Source organism: Anarhichas minor, unplaced genomic scaffold (assembly GCF_050575085.1).
Source record: "Anarhichas minor isolate MPS153535 unplaced genomic scaffold, ASM5057508v1 ptg000074l, whole genome shotgun sequence".
Taxonomy (NCBI): Eukaryota; Metazoa; Chordata; class Actinopteri; order Perciformes; family Anarhichadidae; genus Anarhichas; species Anarhichas minor.
In genome coordinates, this window is record NW_027466520.1 from 1,157,893 (window position 1) to 1,184,361 (window position 26,469).

The window sequence follows — 26,469 nt, forward strand, 5'->3', positions numbered from 1 at the left end:
ATTTTCAGCAAACCTTTGACATTTCTTAATGCAATCAAACGCTATTAAACAGTATATTAACAGTATTCAGTAGATTAGGTAGCCGGCAGGTAAACCAGACGGAGGCAGCTGCTCTTCACTCACATGGCTGGATCTCCGTGAAGTGCGTCGATGAGTGATGTAGCCTACTCTGGCAGCTCCCGCGACGCCGAGCTTTCTCACAAATAATCCTGGACTGATTATGACAGGCCCCTCGCTCTCCATCCATCCCTGGCTCTGACGGCGATGTAGCCCGAGGCACGCCCTTCAAAGCCCCACCTGAGGACGTGGATGTCGGAGCTTGTTATGAATGACCTTCTTTCACATCACACTAAAACATTTAGGTTTAGCCAACAAAACCTAAAACATTTAGGTTTATGCAACAAAACCTAAAACATTTAGGTTTAGTCAACAAAACCTAAAACATTTAGGTTTAGTCAACAAAACCTAAAACATTTAGGTTTAGTCAACAAAACCTAAAACATTTAGGTTTATGCAACAAAACCACTGATATTTTAGGAGATTCTTTGACTTTTCATTTCATTTTCATATTTCATTTCTATCTACCTCGCACCTCTACTGCATTTTGATAACTCATGCCTCAGGCCAATGCTTAAGGTTTAGGATTCAGCCATCAGATGGAAACATAGAGAGTGTTTTCACATGAGGATAGGCCGTTCCATGCCGTAGGAAAGAAAACTGCAAATGCTACTTCATGCAAATTAATACAGACGGCTGGAATCAATTCAAAAATGACCCGGACACATCGGAGTAGCCATTAGCAGCGTTGATATTCCCCTCAAACTAAAGTTTTGATGACAAAACAACAGATTAAAAGGCGCTGACTATTACTCTCTGATCGGCTCATCGTTTAGAAAGTCTCGTTAATGTCAGTGATTAAAAACAAATAATCAAATTAGTGGTAACAAGCTTACATATGATCTATATTCATTACACGTGTGTGCGTGCAGTCCCTTCACAAAGTGAGCTTCCTCTGCAGCCTGTGCCTGCACAGCTGGGCTCACGTGTGCGTGACCAAACATTATGGAGATTTCTTTTAGTAATTATTTAACCCCCATCGGTACGTCTCTGCAAGGAGCCACATCCACATGAACTCGATCTCTGTGGTCGGACAACATAAAGAAGGCCGGTAAACAAACAGTCCTGCTGGGACTCTTTGGATTGGCAGCTCAATAAGAAGACTATCACAGGAACAACCACCAGCGCTGGAGCCATATCCCAATCCGGCTCCCATTTGACAAGCGCTTCATATCAACCCGGCTCCCGACTCCTCCATCACGCCCCCTCCAGTCCCCTCGCTGCTTTTCTATTTGTAGAAAAGTGGCATTCATCGGAAAGGTTTCTCGGATACCTAATACACTGCGTGCCAAGTCCAATTTGTCAGATCCAGTTTGCGTTATCTTGCTTCATTTTTATTTTTTTTGTCAAAGCAGAAAGAAGTGCCGGGGTTCTTCTCCCGGGATGAACGACACAAACAAAGAAATTGGTCACTGCGAGGAGGATGAAAGAGGAAGTAGAGGGATTGGAGGCTAATATTTAGCCTCCCTCTTTCTAATCCATGGCCTTTGACAACTGTAGTTAACACCTGCTGGATGGATCACTTCCCACCTCAGCCCCCCCATCCAGTCATTTCAATTCACAAACGTAGGCTCCTAGACGAAGGTGTCTGACACTGACATTAATAATAAAATGTGCAAAGCAGCCACGACTGAGACGAATCTCACAGGATCAAAAAAGAAAAAAGAAAACACTCTGAAGTGCAGAATAATAAATGTCTTCCCTGCCTTGAATAGTTCTTTTTGGTAGAAGTCAAAAAGCAGAACATGTACTTGTGTTGCTTTGTCATCTTTACCTGTGAAGACGTCACAGTGTCTCCTATACAGTGATGCTCCAGCTCTCTCTCTCTCTCTCTCTCTCTCTCTCTCTCTCTCTCTCTCTCTCTCTCTCTCTGTTATTTTATTCTGGGAGTGGGTGGCATGTGGGATGTTTTGGCTCTTTTGTTGAAAATGAGACGTTACTGAAATGGCACCGATTGAAAGGGATCCACAAAAAAATAAGTGTCAGATTTGCTTCCCATCACTTAGTTTATGTCATAATCACAAGTATTGAAGGAAGTCTGGTGGGTTTTTGTTAGGAAATGATGTGCTTTACTTCTGGAATAAAGACAAGAAGAACATAATTGTTCGCCATAGCTGCTGTCAGGGGACAACAACTAATTGTTTGTGCAAATACTCCAGAATTATCTTATGTCCGAGCAAACAATTTGGGTTTTGCAGCATCTGAATCTGTGTTGAAAGCAAATATGTTACAGGTAACTAAGCTAGACTTCTAACAAAGCTGCCCCTGCCATCACACGAGCAGGTTTCCATCCAATTGTCCGAGTTTCCTTCCAAATAGATCGCGTTAGATTTTTTGAAGGGCTTGATTTTCATCCATATGAATATAGATGTGGTTTTGAATAAAGTTTTCCTAATTTAAGGAAAAGAACCCAGGAGTTCAATTTGTCTGTCCGTTGATACGCGGCCTTCGCCATTGAAGGGTTAAGCTATCGTCACACTAGCGTGGCCAGCCACTAAGTTGTTGAAGTTGATGCCCGTTAAACAGCAGTGATACTGGCAAATGACAATAGAAATATGTTTTTCTTCTTATCTTAACAAAAACGTTGAAGCTTCACCGCGTCATTTCGCACAGAAAAACAAGTTGAGACCAGCGGCATTTTTAGCGCATTACGTTTGTTTTTAGCTTCCGTTAAAGAAGCCTGTTGCTGTGTCGCTCGTTGTGCAAACGCGGCATCGTGGTTGCAACGGAAGACAAGCTGCATCTCTTTTTTCCAAAAGAAAGAAGAAGAAAACAAAATAAATGCATCGGCAGCTGTTACCGTAAACCTTTTTTACACAGATGATGTGACGCTCATCTGTTCTCGACAGCTCAGACCCCGACGTCCAAAAAGCCGATGTTCTGCTGTAGCTTAAAGAGATGAAAGCTTGAAATAACCCCATCGCCGCACTCGTGAGCTGAAGGGGAGGACGAGGAGGACGAGGAGGGGGAGACAAAGACGGAAGAGCAAGAAAGAAACAAGTGAAAAGACACGAAGGGACGTTTGTATGAGAGAAAGAAGCAAGTGTTGAACTGCAGAGAGAATGAAAAGAGGTAGAGAGAATGAGATGAGAAGAGGATCAGGGAGAGAAAGCCCGGCAGTGATTTGGATCTGTATATATATGTTTCGCTCTCTAACTCCACATGTCAAATGGGTTGGACCTGCTCTTCCCTCCCAGCGCCTGGAGTTTTGCCTATTATTCTCTCCACCCCTCAGTCTCCAGCAGAGCAGAGTGTATGTGGGTTTTTTTCTTCGCATTAGGGGATGATTCACTGGGTCTGCTGCGGTTTACCCTCAGCAGGATTAGAGCTGGAAGGCTTCTTATTATCCGTTCGTCTGTTAGAAAAGAGCAGTGGAGCTTTAGACCAATTACCCCCTCGGTGCCTTTTTTTTTGGAGGGCACCGCCACGGCCTCCCCGGGGAGAGGCTGGCAACACATGGGCAAAATGGGGCAGGAGAGGTCTGTGCGCGAGGGGGTTGGAGGAGTTGTTAGGATTCAGGTCATGCAGCGGGATGGGGGCAAAGTGTGGGCAAGGGCATCGAGGAGGAAAAGAGACCGCGGGACACGAGCTCTATATGCAGACAAAGCGCTCGTGACGAGGGATTTGTGGTGAGGAGCGATGGGAATAAAGGTCACAGCGAGCGCAGATCCTCCTCGTGGAGGAGCCTGACCAGTTCGGTAACCTGGAGCATCACATTCACAGAATAATAAAAAGCGTAAAAAGGTTTCTGGCACCAAAAGTTTCTTGCAGCTTTTTTCTTTATCTTAAATTATTATGAACCGAATGCCTTTAGGTTTTTATTGTTTTTTTCAGAAAAAAATAAGAAATTGGAATCTGATAACTTTAAGTAATTAAACTAAAGAGAAAGCAAAACTAAGCAGGTGGAAGTATGAGGAAAGGGAAGGGGGAAAATAAGCCTAACTTTCAGCCTAGCTACGAGCAGAAATTCTTCTTCTTTTCTTTTTAACTGAATTCGGTGAGAAGATAAATGCCACTCTTTTGTAAGAGGCTATCCAGGGTGCATTTAGCTTAGCTTAGCATAAAGACTGGAAGCAGATGGAAACAGCTAGCCTGGCTCTGTCCAAAGTGCTGAAATACACTTTCTTGCACTGGTCAATTGTAATATTTTGGTCTATTTTTCTTCCATAACACGTCTTCTTTCAGACTAGTGGAAAGAAAACATTTATTTTACTACTTTGTCTATTTGTGTCTGTAGATTTTGGCTAAATTCGCCAAAAGTCAGCATTCAATAATGCCTCATTTGCATATTTAAACACACAATTTCAGAAAATCAAATACAAAAACTGTCTAAATATAAGGAGTCAACTGGGGAAGTGTTTATTTGGTCATTTTTAACCTGATCGCCTGTGGCGTCTCCCGTTAAAGCTGTATGAAACTATCTTTGACCACTAGAGGGCAGAAATACAACACAAACTCACACTTCAGGAAATGGCAGCAGCCAATAACAGCGCTGCCTGATGACATACGGTCAGAGCTTAGAGAGCGTTTCTCCAAACTACTGATGAGGAAACTTTGATCTGAAGCAAGGTGGCGAAACATGAGGATTTGTGAAGCCCGTGCTGGCTGTCGAATGAGTAAAATAAAGTGAGACAAACAAGAGGTAAACCCCCAGTAGTGTAGTGGAAGTGTTCTGCTCAGTGTGCGGGGGATAGGGAAGGGAAAATGTAAATCCTGGGGATATTACCGGCTCACCTTCTGTGCAATTTCACTGTTGAATGCCACCCAGCTGGTAAACCAGAGCCACCGATTTCAGACTCGTGGTTTGTTTTGCCAACGGAAACTCACGGTAATGTAAAACATCACACGGGGTAGATTATCCCTCAGATTCTTGCCCACCTTTCCTTTCCTTCTCACCTTTCCTTTCCTGTTGCCTTCCCCCTGTCCTTCACTGGGATCACTGTGACTGACAAAAGCAATTAAGTAGCTTATGTATTATATTATTTTTAATCCCATTGGCAAATCCATAAATGTTACAGTGAAAGCAATCAAATGAAGCACATTTTTATTTTTATTTTTGTGCTCCCGAGGCTCAGGTACGGCGGTCTCCGAGCTTTTAATCAATGCTAAGCATCATCGCTGCAAAACAAAATAAGTCAAGCAAATTAAGCACTTTGAGCGGGAAAAACTGTAATGAAAAGTGATTCAACTGCAATAACACTTTGGAGGACAATTCGCCGTATGATTGGGAATTTAAATAGCTGCTTTATCTTTTGAAGGACTTGCATTTCTGTCACGCTTCGGGGGGGAAGGAAGCATAATGGTCCTCGCCACCAAAAGAAGCAGTTTATTATTACAAAGCGCTCTGGATATTACCACCCAGATGTTCAGAAAGCCTCAGTGCTCTCGAGGTAATTTAATTACAAGAGAGAAGCAACATTATTTTTTCCTTTTTATTACCAAGAATACAAAAAAGTATCTACATTCACATACCACGTACTGCAGCATGGCTGACCACATAGAGTTCAAGTAAACTTCACCCGATCTATCAAAATGTACCTTCACTTACTTCCCAGTTTGTAAAATCCTTTCTTTTTAAAATCTTTTGGTGTTTGTTTTGCTGATTTATTTGTTGTTTTTCATCCAAAATGTCTTTTTTTTTTTTTGTACATTTGGCACTTAATGCAGATTATCAGCGTCTCTGAAGTCCACAGGATCGGAGGATTAAGAAAAGCGACACAGTGTCTCCAACAGGACAGATCGAGAAGCCTCCGGTTGGCACGGCGGTGGATCCGAAATTAAAAAGGCGACTCGGTCACGTGCTCGTCCAGATGTCGCCTTGAGGGACATCTGGACCGCCTGCTGGGAAACATCCACCAAACAAAAATGTCTTCCCTCGTTTCCTCGTGTGAATGAACCGCTTCTTGTTCTTTGTGGAGAAAAACAGCCACGATACAAAAACAATACGATAAACACATCGACCTGGAGAAAAAACAAAACCCCCACATGGGATTACATCGATCGCCATCTCCTGTGCACGTCATGTGACACTCAAGAGAAACTCACACGGAAAACAAGAGCTTTTACATCATGTATGTTACAACGTATATGTGATCTTTTAAAGACTTCCTCGCGCAGCGGCAGTTTTAAGTACAGTGTTGGTTTAAAGTACCCAAATAAGTTAGCAAAAAAACCAATATAAATACAGCACATGGAACGAAGGAATAAATTAAGACCTGCCACAGATGGAACAAAAGAAAACAACCCACATGTCCACTGACTGTCTCTGTGGTTTCCAGCATTTCAGAGTTTGAGTTCAGGTCTCTGGTTTTCATCTCTGGCATGAATCGCTCAACACTTTGAACCAAAGAGCCTGTGGCTCGGTCAAGGCAGGGGAGTTAACGTGTGCTTTGAAGCCGATCCTTTGCGGCGGGCCTCGCAAGGCTGCCAATCCAAAGCCTCCGGTCTCTGGGGGGGGGGGGGGGGATTTAAAACCAGCTCACACTGCTGCTGCTGTTGCGGGTATCTCGGGCCTTCAAGGCTGTGGAGGGTCGAGGCTTCGGCAGGAATTCAAGCGTTAACGGTCACGCATGTGTGCGTGAGCACATCCCCGGCTTTGTCGTGCACACGTTCATGTCACTCTGATGCTGTTTTTTGTCCCGCTTTTTTTTGTTTGGTGTGATTAATCTCAGATTTAAGAAATAAAAAGTCTAAAAGGCTCTTTTGTTCTACCACATCGGGGGAGCGTTTGTCTCCAGCACGCCGTACATCTCCGCTAGTTTTTTAAAGCGAGGCCCCCAGTCGTTGAGATAGTCGTACTCGTGGTCCGTGTTGGACGTCCCCGACTGGAGCGAGCTGAGCGACTCGGCGACCGAGCCTTCCCCCTCGTAGGCGTAGGTCTGCAGGGAGTCGTAAGGCGGGGCGCACGAGTCCACGTCGGCGTCCAGGAGCTTCGCCAGCACGTACCCGTGGACGTTGCTGTCCCCGCCGCCCACGACGCACGCCTGCGGGACGTATCGCGACAGGCTCTCGATCTCCGGCAGCATGTCCTGCCTCATCTTGCCCAGGTGGTGGTGCGCCTCCCGCGGGTTCCACATGGCGCCGATGTCGAAGGCCTCGGTGTCCTCCTCGCCGCCGCCCTCGTCGTCGTAGCGCACGATGTTCTCGTGGACGTTCTCCTCCTCGTCGCACAGGTAGGGCTTCTTGCGATGAGTGCGCAGGGAGAGCATGAGCAGAATCATCACTGGTTAGAGGAAGAGATTACAAACAGTTAGTTTAATCGGTTCTTTCAATTTGATGAATTCTTAGCTAATTGCAAAACAATTGTTTTGAAATTGACGTTTTCTCGTAGACTAGTAGAAAGAAAACATCCAAAATACACATCCAGGTTGTTATTTGACTACTCTGTCTATTCGTTTCTGTAGATGTCTCCATTAGATAATGCCTCATTTGCATATTTAAACATAACATTTCAGAAAAAAAACTGAATTCATCCAATGTTCACATTTATGTTCTGGAAAGATAAGATACGGGAATGAGACGTTTTCCTATTTCCATTATTCCACAAGTAAACCTCCAGGGAACCTTACCGGAGAAGAGCGTTGTGTGTATAAATGAAGTTTAACGCCTTCTCTCTTTTTGTGCTAATGCCTCATTACATGCCAAGCGTGACGGCACAATAATCCAGAAAGATGTCGTGCAGTTAACTAGAATTTCCAGCTAGAAAACATTTTCCCGGTCAGATTGTATTTAAAAACTTGTGCAGCAGAATGTGAAAGGACGGACTGAGCGGCGAGGGAAGCTCTTTGTTTTACAGCCCGACCTTTCGGCTGTGCTTCTTCTGAGTATTCTGAAACGTCCTCGAGAGCAATCAACCATGAAGAAGAATACGTTAACCGCATCAGAAGGAGATGGAAAAGAGTTTCCCTTCTTTAAACTCTCCATTTGTAAAAGGAGATACCACGGGAGCAGAAGAAGCAGCCGGCTCAGGCATCCCCCCAGTGGGCAGGATTAAATACCACTTTCTGTTTTTTTTTCTTGCATCCTGCCAAACGTCTAGCGTTCATTAGCACCAGCCGCCCTCCAGCTTCACACCGTCTTCTCCCCAGGAGGCCGACATGGACCCGCGTTATCTCCCCCTGCAGACCTGTAAATGTGAGCCGGAGGGCTCAGCTGGTCGACTCACTCGGCTCCACCGGGACGCAGCAACGCATTCAGTTAAAACACATCCTCGCTCACTTCAAGCGAGAGCTCGTCATGTTGAATACACACAATGATTCTGATTTTAAAATGTTGTATTTGTTGGATCATAACACATCAAACGTGCCATTAAGTGGTGGTTATTTATGCTTTATGTATGTGTTTATTTGCAGCGTTATCGTTATTGGACAGAAGAGCACCGGCTCCTCTCTGCACATCCTCACAGCAGCCGGTCACAACTCACCCAGCAGGACGAAGATGCAGGCCAGGATGGCGATGAGTGCCCCTCGGCTGAGGCTGGCGGGCAGGCTGTACGCCTCGGCGTTGCACGACATGACGTTGCCCTCGTGGTCGCAGCTGCACACGCGGATGGTCAGCGTGCTGGTGCTGGTCTGGACCGGCGGCTCGCCGTCGGAGATGAAGATGGGCAGGTAGAAGACGGTCTGGTCCTGCTGAGACCAGCCTCCTCGCCGCGTCAGGATCCACGCCGTGTTGTCTGGAGAAGACACGGAGAGGGTTGAGTTCATGGACGGACAGTACAGAGTCACGGGGGTCAGGGGTGATGAAGAGTCATACAGCTCTGAAGACGAAGGGGCTTTAAGCAGCAATTTAACACCAGTTAGTCATCGCTTATTATTTAAGACATTATTATTATTATTATTACCAGCGCTGAGCAGACTGTCTGTCTGCTGGAATCCTGTATAATATTTTAATTCAAGTTCCACGTCAAGACTAACAAGTCCAGTCTTAAATCCAAAGCCTAGACTATCAAGTCTCTGGTCAAGACTGACAAATATCCGGTCAAGTCCTTATTCGAGACTGACAAGTCCCGAGTCATATCTCAAGCCAAGACTCACAAGTCCCAAGTCAAGACAGGCAAGTCCAGAGTCAAGTCCTAAATCCTAGACTTTGAGTTTTCAATTCCTAAACAAGTAATGACTCTTCACCAGATGAAATGCTTTTTAAAATATTAAAAGCATTATTTATGTAAATAAACTTGTTAAAACAAGTGTCATGATTCAGGAAAATAAGGGACACGTCCAAGTGAAGTCACGAGTTACTGGCAGTAAGTCCAGGTTAAGTTGCAAGTCCTCCAACTTGTGACTGGAACCACTTGGCCTGGACGTCTACCTTGGTTGTCTCTCAGGGTGAAGTTGGGGTTGTTGGCGGCCTCTGGAGCCAAACGGTAGTAGAAGTGTTGTCCACCGAGCGGCTCGTCTGGATCCACCGCCGTCACCGTCTGGATCAGCTGGGTTACAAAAGACAGACGGCGTTAGACCCCAGAGGAGGAAAGGCCCTGATTCAGATAACACGAGCTTCTGTATGTTTACAATATATTAACACCTCTCAACATTAAAGTGATGCATCAATAATTGTAATATTATAATTCTGAAATGGCCAATTCTGCATAATACGTACTCTGACTTTTGGTACTGCTAATACTAAGAAGAATACTTTTTAAATGCAATACTTTTACTTGAAATGGAGTACTCCAGTGCTTTTACTTGATAATTGGACTTTTTCCACCACTGTTTGTATTTAAAATCTAGAAGCAAATAGATGTAATGGAGTAACATGTGTTTTTTTCCTCTGGACTCTGGTGGACTACAAGCATAAAGCGCCAAAACACGAGCCTCAAACTTTGTATCTTGAGCGAATACTCTTTCTTTTCCACCACTTATCATCTGCATCATGTTGACGCTGCGACGTCTCATGTTGTCGTATCCGATCGGTTCACACCTGTCCTGCTTTGGCGTTCTCACACACGTAAGCCTCCAAGTAGTGCGTCAGCGAGGGCGGATTATCGTTCACATCGAGGACCCTCACAGCCACCGGCACGCTGGAGATCTGTGTGGGGTTATCTGCAGGAACACACACACACATGCAGGAGATGCACAACACTGGTCAGAAAGCTGCAGGATGCATTGACGCACACTCGGATGAATGAGTCTTTGAGGATCCTGCTGCGCTCACTTTAATCTTGCCCTCATTTGCAGCGAGCCTGCGGCGCATCAGGCCTCAGATTACAAATCTATTATTCTCCGTTACCAATCGGCAATTTGCATATCTTAACGAGCTGTGTAATAGGCAATAGGAGCGCAATTAGTGGGCAGTAACTACTTTCTCAGGTTTCATCACATGATCGATCAATCAATGGCGTGACTTTGGCTCTAGAGGTCGAAGCGCGCGTGTGTGTGTGTGTGTGTGTGTGTGTGTGTGTGTGTGTGTATGTGTGTGTGTGTGTTTGAGGGTCAGAGAGAAGCACTTAAAGGTCCGGCTCAAGTGAAGGTGCTGTAACTTCGCTGACGTTTTAACTGGAGTGAAGTGAAATCAGTGGTGTGGAAATCTATCTGAGTCAAAAGTACAGTAAGAAGCAGCTTCAGTAAAATGTGAATATTGCTTTCAACTTCCAGCAAGAACGTGAGGATGAGAGAAGAGTATTATAAAATTATGACTTAATCCTCATAATATTATGGCTTTACGTCACAATGCAATGCCTTTTTGCTCATTAAAAAAGACATTAGTCACATTATACAACAATTTTCTTTGTAGAATTATAAATTAATTCTCTTAATATCATCACAGTTTACATAAAATCACAACTGTAGCTTTACATAATGTATATTTCATGATTACCAGATAGTTTCCTCATAATTCTTAGATTTGGATATCATAATAACGAGGTTTCTTCTCGTACGTTGTGCAAACACAGCGTACAGTCTGACCCACGTCATTCCCGTACGAACTAACATGCGCTCTCCTTTCGTGGGAAACGTGTCAAACAAACACAGGACTTTCACCCAGGAGACCGCCGTTCGTGTTCAACATTGACTTATTTGTTGTGTAAGTAAAGTTTAAAACTAAGTGAAGCTCAAAGCTAATACATAAGAACAGAGAAAGCTGAACAAGTAAAAGACATTGAAGAGAACAGAGTAACTTTTGATTCATGTAATGTTGCTCCTGCTGTCTCTCCTACCTGTGCCCTCTCCGTCTCCGTCACATCTTTAATTAGCCGCCATGCGAAAAGTTATTTAATTAGTCATTAATTCAATTAGCATGTGTCAACCAAACATAGGGACGAAGAGACAAACAAAGCACAGGGAGGAGGGGGAAGGTCACTTTCGGTGCCACCAGCTGTGTGCAGATCTGCTCCACGTTACGTAACTCTGCAGGAGTTTGTTTTTCCCAAAATCACTGGTTCTGTGGAAAGTTCACCCGTCTGTTTATGCTGAGCTTTGGTTCTACATTAATCTCCTGCGTTTTATGTCACTTTATTTGTTGAACGAAAATTCAGTGGCATGAAATAAAGACAAACATGGTTCAGGACTCAATAATAAAACAGACATGAGGTGGAGATTTTGCACGAGAAAGCCTGTGTGTGTGTGTGTGTGTGTGTGTGTGTGTGTGTGTGTGTGACGTACTCATCTCCATGGCGAGGACGGTGATGTTGTGCCAGCCGACCTGCTCTCGGTCCAGCGAGCGCACCGTCATCAGCGACCCGGAGGTGATTTCGATGTAGAAGAACTTCTCGGGGTCGCTGGACCTCTCGATGGAATACCTGCCCACGACAGAAAATGACAAGCGTCCATATGTATCTGTGCACATTTGTGTTGTTTTTTTGGGAGCTTGTAATCCTATCTGAAGGGGGGTGAGCACACACACACACACACACACACACACACACACACACACACAATCCAGCATGTGCACCATGTGTGTATCAGTGCGATAAGGCTGCAACGTCTGAAGGCACAAGAAGAAGAACGGGCTCCAGATAATCACAGTATCTGCTGGCTCCTCTGCCAAACTGACGCCGGGGATACACAGACCTGCACACTTGGCTCATCTTCTGCCACCGCCGGCCCCGTTTCCAAAACACTCTTCTGAGAGCAACATTCAACACACAAACACACACACACACACACACACACACACACACGGAGAAGAGGAGCATGCAGAGCACGTCCTAAAAAAACAGAAAACCATCCTGACTAAATACACTTGTAGCTGCTTCCCTTTAAAAGCTCTTAAAGCTGCATTCTCTCTAATGACCAGCAGGGGGCGACTCCTCTGGTTGTATAGAAGTCTATGAGAAAATGACTCTACTTCTCTCTTGATTTATTACCTCAGTAAACATTGTAAACATGAGTTTATGGTCTCAATCTCTAGTTTCAAGTCTTCTTCAATACAGCATGATGTTCATTTAGTGCATTATGGTCCATTTAGAGTCAAACAGACCATAAAGCAGGGGATGCTTTAGGGCGGGGCTACACGGTGATTGACAGGTCTAACCCTTTCGGTGTGTTTTCACTTCATGAAAGTTATTTGTGACATTTTGTTTGCTTGAAAATGTATTCAGCATTGTACTTCTGTCACTTCTGGTTACAAAAAAAGGGAAACTAAAGGGGCGGCCCAGAAAACAAACATGGCGGCATCCAGGCTTCAAAGATGTAGTCCACAAACCAAAGGCGGTAACGTCACGGTGGCTACTTCCACTTCTTTCATGTCATTAACTACAAAAAAATGTCAATAATGTGAAGCATTTTATCTTTTCATTTTCTGATTTTTTTGTAAATTTAGAAAAAAATGAGATGCAATAGATGTTTGTCCTCCTTCTTCTTCTTCTTCTTCTTCTTCTTCTTCTTCTTCTTCTTCTTCTTCTTCTTCTTCTTCAGAGTTATACATTCATTATGCACTTAACCTATTGATAAAAAAAAACATGTCTAATAAAAACCATCACTCAGCAAATCCGGGATGACTCATCCAAATCCTTTTGTAATAAAAGTAATTCGGTTGTTCTCCAGCCTTTCTCTCCTCTCACCCCGACGATCTGCCATCCTCCAACCGTCCACTAGAGGCCCTCAGACTCTCTTGTCCGTCCCGGTCACCTGACGTCACCCCTCCACACCTGCAACACCTGTTTCCACTTCCCCTAATCAGCTCTGCAGTTTAAAACCAGCCCTTTTTACCTGCACTCCTTGTTTTGCCAAAGCTGCCTCATGTCTTTGCCTTCTAGCTAACTGTGGCTAACATGCTAAATGCTGATATGCTAAAGGTGGATTAAATCTACAGTGATGTGTGTGTGTGTGTGTGAGGCCTTTCTGCTGTGACAGTAATCCCTGATGTGACTGCAGAGAGAGACCGAGTGCACCGGTTATACTGGGACCACAGTGGCCGAGTGGACTGGTCACACCGGGACCAGAGAGACCGAGTGGACTGGTCACACCGGGACCAGAGAGACCGAGTGGACTGGTCACACCGGGACCAGAGAGCCCGAGTGGACTGTTGCATTGGGAATGGACGAGTAGAGAAGCTGAACCTGAAGCAGATTGAGGACTTCAGGCGTAAAGGCCTCACACAGAGGGACAGGTGAGTGCAACAACACACTTGGTGTGTGTGTGTGTGTGTGTGTGTGTGTGTGTGTGTGTGTGTGTGTGGCTGGCTGCAGCTGCTGTGTAGTTTCTATTGTGTCTCTGTGTTGTTGCTTTTGGTGATGTTTTCTTCTGCTGTTGGTTCTATGAGAAGTGGAGGCTGTTTTAATTCATGTCCCTTCATTTTGCTCATTGCACCCGCCGCGGTGTCCAGTTGTTTGTTTTGAGTTTGGTCTCTTTTCTGGTTAATTCTAGCGAGAGGCTGTTGCTTATTTTAAAAAGGATAATCGGTTGTATGCACAGGCTGCAAAGCCTGTCAATAGAAGTGGATTTAATTGGTTTGGTTTGGACATCAGAGCTCTGTGGTGAAATGTGTACATACAGAATGTTGACACGTCAAAGAAACAACGAAAAAAACCCATTATTGTTTAATAAATGACTGACTTTAGTGTGTGTGTGTGTGTGTGTGTGTGTGTGTGTCCATGTGCCAACAGGGATCAGTCATGACTGGCACATCCACGGCTTGCAAAGATCTCCCTGAAGGATCTCTATTAATATCACTCCTCCACAGCCACGAGGAAGGGCAGGTGTGTGTGTGTGTGTGTGTGTGTGTGTGTGTCAGTCAAATAGCAGGTGTGTGTGTTCAGATATATCTGCCAGTCATGCTGCAGTCTGTAAAGGAGGGAAATATGTAAAATGGAAATGAGACAGACTGAGACTGAAGGTCACCTGCTGCTTGTTATCTGTCATCTGATGTTGCTGCTGCAGCGTCTCATCTCTTCACTGTCATTCTCAACTGATTCCTCAGCTCTGCTACTTGTGCTGGAACTCTCCTCACAAACTGGCTTTTTTTTTTTGTTTTGTCTTTTTGTTAAAATAAATCTCTCTTCACGGATTCACCGCCAGAATACGGGATTCAGCTGCAGCAGTGGCTCTCATCCCATCCGCTCTCTTCAGGAATGAGAGGGTTGTCTGTTATTGTAGTTGTCATCAGAGCAGCGAGACTGTATAAGAGATGCTAGTGCATCCCCCACTTTGTCCCAGAGTGGACACCATGTGGACTGGGAGGCTGCTGAGGTCTTACTGGACATGCTAAGTGGACCCACAGTTACATTTTCTGTGACTTCTGGCGCATTGCAATACATCTTCTTAACTTATAACATCCAGTTGGTATGCATGCACATGCGTAAAGGGCATACTTAATTTGCGCACTGCTGCTGTGACATGCAAATGTGAGTAAAGTATCTATGTTAAGGCGGCAAAAAAGGCATTTCTTTCCTCTTGAAACCTTTGCCTTAAGTGTTTAAAATCCAGCATTGTTTGCATTCAGGTCTACTATCTTGCAGCCTTCTTCCTCCCTGACTTTGCTGATGCATTTTTAGCACATTTTGACGCGTTACCACCACCTGTTGATCATGGAATAGTGTGAAATCATAGGCAGGAGTGTGTATTGCGTTGCATGTACAACCCTCTCATAGTGCTACTGGTCTAAAACTCCACGGGGAATCTTTAGGAGTAGAACATCCAGGTGTTTTATCTTTAAAGATCCCTGCAATGGAACAAAACAAAATCAAGTTTCCATATGCACATGAAAAACCCATAATGCAATGGTTTGCTTTTCACTGTGCGAATTACAGTTTTGTGACATTTTACAAGTCAGGAAGATGGAAATGATGCAGAGTGTCTATGCAGACAGAGCTTAGCAGCAAACACACATGAGCAGCCACTGTGTCCTCTTCATCCACATCCCCTGCGCTACTTTTAGCCCTAATGGAGGCCGTGGAGTGGACAGCTGGGACGGTGTGCAGCCTGTGCCATGTGAAACACTCGTTTACTGCCGCAGTCATTGATTCCTTCACATGATTAATAGCTTAATCACAGGCTTTAGGTCTAATTAGTTTATAAGAGGTGCAGTCTGGACAGTAAACCCACCACGCGGCATCTGTTCTGTTAGAACCACAAAACATACTCTCGGATAATTGAGAGAAGTGAAAGCCTCTCGAGTCTCTTGAATCTGTGTTATTAACATTATGACGTTTGTCCTCCGTCTGTATCGGCCGTCCACACTCTGGAGCTCTCAAACACACGTGTTGATGAAGGCCTCAGTCATGTCTGCAGCCGTCTCCTCCTAAGAGGACTCATGTCGTGATGCTGCCCCCTGCTGGTCATCAGGTTGCATTACATCAACAGAGTCAGAAAAACCTCCTCTGCCAACTCGTGGCAGAGGAGGTGTCCCAGAACTCGTGTCCCAGCATGCATTGGGAGAAAAACAGGAATGCACTCTTAAAGTTCGGTAGTTAAAATGCTCCAATCTACCTGACTTTTTCGTTTTGATATTGTCATTGTATCTGAATATTGATGATGCATATTCTGCTATTATTATTATCATACTGACATTTAATGACAGCAGATCAACACTCTTCATATTTATTTTGTTTGTCACTTTGGTTTAACTTTCTACAGGTGCATTAGCTCGCGAGTGCAACATTGTCAGGCAGCCAACTCCTATATCTGAGATTTCAGCTGTAACCTGAACCCACCACCAGTCAGTCAAATATGTTTGAGATGCTTTTTAAAAAAATTGCTTTTAGAAAATAACACGACATACAGCAGTTATGGTTTTTATGGTGCCAAAATAACTGAAAATGTTCCGAAAAAAATTAGATTTTTGGAGCTTAACATGCAAAAAGAACCCCGTGGTTGAGAGCTACATTTTCCTATTGAACACAACAGTATAATTTACATGATTTAAACATCTCCTCACCTGACATGATTTGGGCTGTTGAGGTTCATTTCTGTGTATTTAATGGCTTGTTTGGACTGTAAACTGCAGACCCACACAAGCATTTTGAAAACGAGGCATGAAGCTGTGAAAACGCCCTGAAGCCCAGACGGTGTTGTCGCCACGTCTTCCTCACCTCACAGTGTTGTTGGCAGCGTCGGGGTCCCTCGCTGACACCGCCTTCACCATGGTGCCGATCTCGGCGTCCTCTGACAGCTCCACGTAGTACGCCGGCATGTCAAAGAGCGGGGGCTCGTCCACGTCCTCCACGCTCACGTGCACGATGGTGACGTCCTTGAAGGGCCCGCGGTGGCGGTAGGCCGCGTCCAGGTGGGTGTTGGCGCCCTCCACCTTCAGAGTATAACTGGGCTTGCTCTCAAAGTTCAGCGGCTGGAGCGGGGACACGAATAAAACCGTTATACAGACGAAACCTGTCATGGTCACTGAAGTTTTGCTGCACTTTTGCTGAAGTTTTTAACACAAGTTGGCAGATAATAAATCCTAAGTTCTAAGAGTTAAACATACAATAAAGAGAGATGAATGAACAAATAATACAGGATCTTATCTCTTATATGTGACTTGTAACACAGCTATAAATAGTTTTATATATTCTTTATCGGTTCATCGTTGTACCCTTTTCACTGTGATGATGCCGAAGAGGTTGGTGGGGTCGGTGCTGATGCCAAATGTGTCCCTTCCGTCTCCATCGATGATGCTGTACTCCATCTGAGCGTTGACCCCGATGTCCCTGTCCTTCGCCCAGATGCGCCCCACCACTGAGCCCACAGGAGCCGCCTCTGGGATGCTCATCTGATACAACCCTGAGGAAATAAACAAACAGGGTGATCGTCCCTTTTCTATCCTCTAGAGGGAGCCAAACCCTCTTCCATCACCTTTCACCGCCGCTCTTTCCTCTCAAAAAAACCACATCTCAGACAGCTTAAAATAAATGGCTTCATAAACGCCTCACAATTGGGTTATATACCGTCTCGTGGGTCGGCTTCAATTTCATCTACCGTTTAACCTCAAAGAAGAGGTGACAGCTGCCCAATTTGTGGCGCTCCCTGCAGTCCAAAGTGAAATGCCTGCACATTGAGCTCGACAGAGGGGAATCCCTGAAGCTCTTCACAACCGATCAAAGTTTCATCGAAGTGATGGCACTAATTGGTCAGGGGGACCAGTGATGGAAGTGGGCGGTGGGTGTTTTCTTTGTCTCGGTGTGGAGCCACCCGTCGGCCAGGAAGAGATGACCGCGGACAACCAGACAACCTTCCTGACCTCAGGAGGACGGTAATGAGAGGAGCTGAAATGGGGATAATCAAAGAGACAGCATGGGGCGACTGGTGGCTGAGCGGTGGGAGGGAGGAGGCCAGGGGGTAAATGGCCAGGGACTGGTGGCTCCAAGTGGACAGAGATAGAAGGGGGCAGACGGGCTAACGGCTCGGATGCTCCAGAGAAATGAGGGGGATAGATGTGGGGTTTAGGGGACTGATACTCATCCATACAAAACGGTAAACTCGTGGCGTTTGTGTGATACGAGCGTTGGAACACATGGCTTCCACATGCTGCAGTTTCCATGTTCTATTGACACACAAGCAGACATGTGCAGCTGGCAAATCAAACGAGTCCAGCATCAGTAACGGCGTGTTGCTTTTATAATGAAAGTGAACTGTAGTGTTATTTGAGAGCTTTTGAGACTATAAACTGATATTTGGTTAGTCCTTTTTAAGGTGCTCTATTAAACATTCATTCAGGAAGTAGCGCTCCCTCTGTGTGTGTTGTATACCAAGCATCTCTGTGCTTTGTTGACATAGCCGCTCTGACCATGCATGCCTTATTAGGGCATGCGAGTCTCTGTAAGCAGGCCCAAGTGTGTTCGCTCATGAGCAAAGTGAACAAAGGGAAAATAAAGAGAAGAAGAGAATAAGACAGCAGTGCGGTGAGGAGGAACTGTTGTGCGGTCTCTTACTCTGGTCAAACATGGGCGGGTTGTCGTTGACGTCGCCGAGCGTGATGTTGACAGTGGTGGTACCGGCGAGCCCCCCCAGCTGGCCGCCCATGTCCTTGGCCTGAATGACCACAGTGTAGTTTTCTCTGGTCTCCCTGTCCATGTCTGCCAGGGACACACGGACCACGCCTGAGGAGACAGAGAGAGAGAGAGAGAGAGAGAGAGAGAGAGAGGGGGGGGGGGTAAGAAGGGGCAAACAAAGACACATGAGGTGAATTAAAGGTCAGCAACAGGGAGCTGGTGACACAGATTAGGGTCATGTGTCCGAGCGATGGCGTCCTGGAATGTCAGTGCTCTCAACGGACCGGACAAGAGGCTGCATGAGTGATTCTATAATCAAACTAGTCGCTCTATTCTACTTTACAAATCATGATTTTAATCACATGGGTTGCTTCGTTTAAAGCTGTACCAGGCAATGTGGTTACAACAGGACTTAAGTATGAGAGAACCATCTCATTCAACCCATGCTTGTATGATTTTAGTTGCATTAACTAATGTTTTGCACCTTTAGTTCCTTTAGTGTGAGATTTCCTGAATATTTATTTAGCCACTTTTGTCCAACCAAACTTTGTTCGACATTAACAACCACATCAGGAGTTAATAGGGCAATTATCTTGTGTTTGGGATTAAATATTTGAGATTCCTGGCTCAAATAGCAGCATTTCTGCAGGTGAAACCATTATTATATACACACGTGTGCATATGTACCTGAGAGAGATGCATGCTTTCACTCAAAATGAGTAAATCCAAACCTTGGCTTGAACTGAAACTGACAAAAAAACGGAAGAAGAGCAGCTTCAAGACTCAATAATAGTTGGACACGAGTGGATTTGTGAAATTCAAACGCATACAATCTGTAGACTTTGCACACTAACCAGACTGTTGCAGTGAACGTAACCTGCCTTAACTTGGTGCTTAACCTTCAAAGACGTGTTTTGCAGTTTTCTCTGTATTTTGTATTTTTCCCCCCCAACGCATTGATACACAGACAGTTTTGCACGATGCAGCAGAATCCAACTAAGGTCAAGTGATGTTTCTTTCTGCTGAGGAGTAAGGAAAGGAGCGCTTGTGTGGGTTTTGAGCAGTATGTGGTTAAGTCCTGCATTGTGTTCGCACCAATAAAAGCCTGGGTGCTTTACAGGCTGATTGATGGCTGTAGAGCCACTTGTGTTTCAGTGATGGATGAACCTACAGCAGCAGCAGCAGCGGTCTGACCGGCTGCTGATGGGCAGCGCAGCCTGAGAGGATTGGCAACCGATTTCTGTGCTGACAAACGAAATGAGGCAGCTGTGGTTAAATAAGACCGTGGCTCCCTGCTCTGAAGAATCTTAATGTATTCATGGTAGCGCTAGTTTGAGTTATGAACGCTGTTACCATGTGCTGCAGTTTTGCAGCTAGATATTACAGCGTGAGAAGTTTTAGCTTATTATTTACATGTTTTATATTCTTTATTTACATCTTGCTTTATTTTTTTACAAGCTACAATATGCATTTAAAGGATATATCCGGGATGTGAAACTGCTTCGTTAGCCAAAACACGTTAAAAACGCCGACAGCGGCTTGCTAGCGTAGCATAGTGCTTACGAAAGTGCTAGCGTACTCTGCTAATGTTAGCTCCACAGGTTTTAGAAACCTATATCTGCTTCCAACCTCTGAGTATCACAATTACACAACTTTCAATCATCTGAGCTTCAAATCAACTAAACCAGCCATAAATTATTTATCTTTTTATCATTTTTGGATATCATCTCTTGTCATTTCTTGGGATAACAAACTTTTGTTTTTCAGTTATTCCGTTACCTCATATATTTTTTTCATGGATGCACTTATTCACTTTCCTCCTGTTTGTACATTAAACATGAAGCTAGAGACAAGATTGGGTGCTTAGCTTAGCATAGAGACAGAAAGCAGGAAGGAACAGTTAGCTTGGCCTTTAAGTAAACAAAGAAATTGGATGCACTAATCTATAGATGCACTAATCTATAGATCTATTTTCAGGGGATTAAACCTCTGAGCAGTTTCTTGAATCACTTCACTACGAGGGCCCGTCTGTCTCATTCTGTCCTCATTTTCATCAAAGAAGTTTAGCACACAAATTGTTTTTATTTTTATGTCGAGTGCCAGGAGTTTGAGTTATTGCTAGTTGCCGTGTTTCAGACGAGTGTTGGCTTGTCTCGTAGCAACAACGGGAGCCACGCTGAGCTTCCCACATTCAGAGCCGGTAAAATACACAAGGGGCGTCAAAGTGTGGACTGCTAAAATCAGACCGTGGTGGCAATGACGGTGTTAGAAACGAGGTTGTGAATTAGCAGTAGCTGTGCAGAGTGTTAACCGTCAGTGGTGGTGGTAGTTCATGTGGAGCTCGTAAAGTGGCAGGTGAATAGTGACATCAATCAGCGTCCACATGTAATGCATCGAAAGGCACGGACAGCGCGGTTACAGATTGAGAGGTCGTACCGGTCTTGGCGTCCACTGAGAAGTAAGGCTGGCCCTCCACGATGCTGTAGACCACGCGAGCGCTGTTGCCGTACGTGGGGTCGTCGGCGTCGGTAGCGGTCAGCTGGATCACAGATGTTCCTGGGTTGTAGATGAAGACGAGGAAAAAAAAAAAGAGAGGCCATTATCAACATGTGAATCAAAAGAAATAATATGGGTGGAGTATTTTTTTCCATCAGCTACTTCAAAGCAACCACAAAATGTTGGTTTATGAATAGTGAATGAAGCAGATTGGAGCCTGATAGAACAAACAATAACTCTGCAGGGCTGTTATGTACTTTGGTGTTGTTCACCGACGGCTGCAGCCACTCCCTTTTAAAACAAACAAACACCGCAGACATGCACAGGCAGTGCAGTTTCTGCCTCCTCTTTATCCCTCCCCCACGCCTGCTCACCTATTTTGGACATTTCGGGCACAGACGCCTCGTAGGGCCCGTCCAGAAACCTGGGCTCGTTGTCGTTGATGTCCTGGATCTTCACGATGAACTGCGACTCGGGCTCCAGAGGCCGGTCCGTCAGGCGGTTGCGGGCCTGGGCGCGAAGGGCGTACTGGGCTTTCACCTCACGGTCCAGCCTCTGGATGGCGTGGATGTCCCCCGTGCCGTCGTCGATGGTGAAGGTGGTGCCCGCGCCCTCGCCCGTCAGGATGTACTTAATGGAGCCGTCGCCTTTATCCATATCTGAGTGGAGCTGTGGCGATGTCAGCCCAGAAAAACGTTTTATTCCACAAAGCATATCCTCAAGGAAAATATCTGTTTTAGAGACGGCTCGAGGGTTTTGTAAGTAGCTAAAAATGTTTAAATCACGACTGCATCAACAACGCATGAATGTAACAGTGATCACAAGTTGGGGAATATAACACACATGGTTCACTCCAGAAGTATTAGGACAGCAGCAGCATTTTGAGGACATTTAATTGGGTCACATCCCCTAATTTTAGAACAATGCAGCAGCCCAGTGATCCACAACAATAGAGACGAGACAACCAGTGGAAAGTTCTTGTGTCCAAATCAATGACATGATCTGAATCCAACTAAAAATGTGTCAGTGACGTTGGTTGCTATACAGGAGCATTATACCAAGTGTCTACACTACAGAATCTACAATTATGATACTTATCAACAATAATGCAAATCAATCTTTGGTTGCAGCTGCTTCAGAGCGAGAACGCTGCTCTTATCTGTTTTATATCATTGTATTCGAATATCTTTTGGAGAGTTGGTCAGAAAAAATAAGAAATTTGAAGACATTGGAAAGCTACGTGACGAGTTACTCAATGGAAATAATTAGTATTCATGACAACTTTTTATATTTATTAGTAAACATTGTAAACATGAGTTTATGGTCTCAATCTCTAGTTTCAAGTCTTCTTCAATACAGCATGATGTTCATTTAGTACATTATGGTCCATTTAGAGTCAAACAGACCATAAAGCAGGGGATGCTTTAGGGCGGGGCTACACGGTGATTGACAGGTTGCTACCACAGCGTTGTCCGGTCTGAGAGTTGTCTGTGTCTTTAACACTTTCACATCGAGTTTTCACTTCATGAAAGTTAATTGCAACATTTTCTGTCGCCTACAAAGTTGTATTCAGCATTTGTTTCCACTTGGATCCATCCTCTCTTGTCACTTCTGGTTCCAAAAAAACCATGAATGCAGTTTAGTTGTATGTGAAAGTAGTTTTGTAGTAAACAGGTTTACAGCATAGCAGTTATTTCTGCTGGAGTTCAGAGCCAACACAACGACGAAAATGTGCCACAGGTCTAAAACGTGAGACATTTCTATTCATTCAATAAGCTACAACCCAGATTTTCTATTTCAAAGTTAAAATCCTTTTCAATTAATGTTTATTGTGCTTGATTACACAAAAGTACAAAACAATCTAAGTCAACATAGTGGTGTGTGTGTGTGTGTGTGTGTGTGTGCGTGTGCGTGTGCGTGCATTAATACTGTGGCTGTAAGGAGCCATCTAATCACAGCTCACAGCCTGTTTGTTGCCACATGCCCTGCAGAGCAATCAGAGGTCTTTTGTGGCCTGAAAGTGTAAACGCCAGCCTGTTGATGTGCAATCACTCCTCACTTTGTGCTTTAAGGGTCTCTGCATACGACGAGTACTTACTGCCATCACGCTGGCAGAGCGGAATTAAATGCCCCCATTGATGTCTTATCTGGTATATAATCAACAGGCGACCACACGGCACTGAGCGCCCGCCCCCCCCCGCTGACTCTGAAATCACTCTTTCTCAAGCTGCTTGGCCTTTCCCCCGCTGTCTGGGGGCCACTAAGTGAAATGACCAAGCGCGAGGTTAAGGAACTGCTAAAAGTTTGCAGCTACAGCACTTGATGATGATGTTGTTGTTGTTGTTATTGCTGCCGATAGTTCAGCAGCAATCTTCACATTACCCATCCCCCCCCCCCCTCCCCTTCTGGAAGCAGCCAGATGCTTCAGCTCTTCTTATCTCTCTCGGACAACGTGCCCACCTGCACTCTCTCCTGGAAAGAAAAGTGCCGCGCTCGGGGCCTGGAGAATATATATTTTTAATCAACAACCCCCATTGTGGGCTTCAGCCCTTCGTGTCTCGTGGTGATATATCTCGCGCCGGTGCCTTTTCCTTCTCCTGCACTGATCCTTCCTTTACACTCAAACCTATGAAAAGAGTTTGACACTCGGGCTATCAATTACCCGCTCCGTCTCCGCCAGAGAGCCCAATACCTCCGACATCCCCCCCCCCCCTGCTTTGTGATCCCTGCCTTGAGTGGCTCACTGGGAAGCATCCCCGGCTTGTCGAAATCACTTATTTCATTCAGATTGGAAAAATTAGGGTGAGTGGATTAAAAAAAACAAGAATCTGAGAAGAAGAAAGTCTAGATGGGAAAGCGACTGTTAGCGGATCACGCGATACTCTCTCAGGACTTGTTACTCTTCTATCTGGTCCGAGAGCATGACTTTTAGGAATCCGACCCCCCCAAGTATTTCCAAGCGGTGGAGGGGAAGTTATTCCAGAAGACTAATTAGGCATGTTTGAAGCAGGATTTTAAAAGTCGACGAGGAATTCTGAGGCAATCGCAAATTCAACCAAAGGTCTGGAATCTGTCTTTTAAGAAGCATCTTTGTGAAGAGAGTATCATTAATAGTTTGAAAACGGGACCAAATTACTCGCTTTATTATTAATAGTTTTGTGAATAAATGTCAGTCAGTTTTCCACTACTGAAGAAAGTGACATATATATTAAATGGAAGGATATTTATGGTGTCAATGGGGTCGCTCTCTGGCTCAAACACTGTACACACAGGACCACTTTGTCTTGTTTGAAGTGACGTAATGGCAATTTTCACGGCAGTTTGCAGGACTGTTGTCTCCCTCGATGATGACTGGCCTTACAACTATTGATCAAATGTTCAATTCACTTTAGCGACTGAGCGATCAAAGTGCTCCTCTGCGAGTCTCCCTCGTCCTCTCCTTTCAGAGCATGTCGGTCGCGTTGCAGACGGAGGAGGAACGACTGAGTGAAGCCTCGGTTCGAGTCAATTAACTCGATCGCTGCTGTCTGGCTCCGGTTCAAAGTGGACAGAGGAGAGGCTGTTTCATGGACGCAGTGCATCCTGGGATTACGTTGGGATTTTTCGCGTGTGTGTGTGTGTGTGCGTGTGTGTGTGCGTGCGTGCGTGCGTGTGTGTGTGTGTGTTGTGGCTGAAGTTCCCCCTCAGCCCACTCATGATCTTCTCTTTTGCAGCTCCGCTCTGTACAAGCAGCAGATGACCTGCAGGCTGCCGAGCTCCCCTGCAGATCTGATAGTTTGCCGTGGTTGAGATCTCTTTAAAAAATAACTACGTACACCAAGTGGAAAGGTCATGCACAAAAGATGCCCCCCCCCGGCTCCCTTTGCATTCCTCCAGGTTAAACCTCTGAGTGCTCGTTCTGACCGTACAGCATGTAGGCAACACTGACCTTTCCGATATAAAGCGGTTCCAGTCCGGTGTACTCCTCCAGGACAAAGAACTGGTTCCACACCCAGCCCCTCTTCACCCTCTGGAGCGGCGCTGAGCTACCAGCGTTCCCCTCCTCCGCTGGCTCACCCACAAGGCCGTGGGGCAGGAGGGTCAAGATGCAGAGGGCCACGGGGAGCAAGGCGCTGGCAACTGCTGGAGGATTCCGGCCTCCCATTGTTGAGCACAGAGTCGTATTTGAAAATCCTCTTTCTTCACGAGCAGTTGTTTCCTGGTTCTTTCTTTTCTTCCGGCTACTGTCGCCGTCCTGGAAGAGAAAAGAAGAAGACAGATTAGTCTCATATTTATGTCCTTTTGGACGCTGTCGTTCTTTTGTGGCGTACCGAGCCCCGGTGTGTGTTGCTCTGTGGGATGCCTGCAGATGAAGACGTGTTCAGTCTTTTCTCCTGCCTCCAGATTAGCCCTCTACTACTGAGTTTTTGTTGAGTTCATAATGAGCCTCATCGCAGCGGAATGACGGGGCTCCCGATGAGGCCAGGTGGAGGAGAGGAAGGACATGTATCGAAGAAGGTGAAGAATGGGACGGTAGGTATAACACTCGCATCGTGCTGCCGCTGAGAGACGTGCAGTAAATATAAAGGAGAAGACGGGATGCCAAGGAGGTGTGTAACTGTAACTGTGGTTCATACAGGGAGTCATGTGTTGTGACTATTTCAGCCACGATAGTCTTAATTAGTTTAGTTCGTTTTTAACTTATACATCTCTAATGCACTCACAAAAAAAAAAGAAAAAGAAACTAGTCATTAGTTTTGAAATGGTGACAAACCAAAGGAAATTCACACTGCCGGAAAAAAGTATGGCCGTCTCAATTATTTAGTTTATTATTAAATGTACTGAAAATGAAAGAAAGGAACTGAATATATGTATATATCGTATGCCTCGGTAGCTGTGAATGTACAAAGAGAAGGTTCAAAGCTCTCCTCCCGGACGCTTGGTTTCCCGCTGCTTCCAGTCTTTATGCTAAGCTACGCTAATCGCCTTAAGCTCAATCACAGAACAACCCAACTCTCCACAAGGAAGCATATATTTATAAAAACTGGTGATCATTTCTGATGGTAGTCGGCAAAAGCGAGCATCAACACACGATTCCTGAATTCCAGAAATTCCCATAAAACCTTTTTGAAATGGAAACATAACGACTGTCACTTCCTGGAGCCTGCAGGAGCAAAACAGAAATGATTGCACGCTTTTGAAAAAGAAGTGACGCCACAGTCTTCACCTTCGCTCCCTCTTCCTCCTGTCACAAGGAGAGGCGAGCTCCTTCACACCTCCTGTAAGAGGCCCGGGGGTGTGATGTTCTCAGATTGTAGTGTTTCTGTTAACACCCCTTGCTCAGCTTTACTCACACCGTGTTCTACAAGTTCCCTTCAGCGCTGCACCCCGCTCATTACAAGTGTACCGTAGGTCTTTTTCTGGCTCAATGTCTCAGGTTTGTTGTTTGATTTCATGCCTTTTAGTAATAACACCTCTTATCTCTACTATCTGTATCGCTCTTTTTAAAATGAACA

The 26,469-nt window shown here is 45.1% G+C and overlaps 1 protein-coding gene across 2 annotated transcripts; it reads right to left on the reverse strand.

Moving 5' to 3' along the window:
• Positions 1-6,824: 6,824 nt before the first annotated feature.
• LOC142937444 (cadherin-20-like) lies at positions 6,825-25,118 on the reverse strand. Of its 2 annotated transcripts, XM_076080376.1 has the most exons (11): positions 24,903-25,118; positions 21,349-21,643; positions 20,915-21,034; positions 18,419-18,586; positions 17,083-17,270; positions 16,586-16,839; positions 11,718-11,854; positions 10,036-10,157; positions 9,427-9,544; positions 8,540-8,791; positions 6,825-7,339 (listed from the first exon to the last, which is right to left on the reverse strand). In XM_076080376.1, exons 1-11 carry the CDS (start codon positions 25,116-25,118, stop codon positions 6,825-6,827), a joined length of 2,385 nt encoding a protein of 794 aa, XP_075936491.1. The 2 variants fall into 2 exon arrangements, with proteins under 2 accessions (XP_075936491.1, XP_075936492.1); XM_076080377.1 differs by lacking the exon at positions 20,915-21,034 and having other exon boundaries at positions 24,903-24,980.
• Between the last annotated feature and the right edge of the window lie 1,351 nt (positions 25,119-26,469).

Bases quoted from the DNA above. Each gene is read 5' to 3' on its own strand.
- LOC142937444 (XM_076080376.1), bottom strand. From the start codon at position 25,118: ATGGGAGGCCGGAATCCTCCAGCAGTTGCCAGCGCCTTGCTCCCCGTG. The intron at 21,035-21,348 runs GTGAGCAGGCGT...TCTACAACCCAG, and splicing joins GCCCGAAATGTCCAAAATAG to GAACATCTGTGATCCAGCTG. The intron at 18,587-20,914 runs GTACGACCTCTC...CTGTCTCCTCAG, and splicing joins CTCAGTGGACGCCAAGACCG to GCGTGGTCCGTGTGTCCCTG.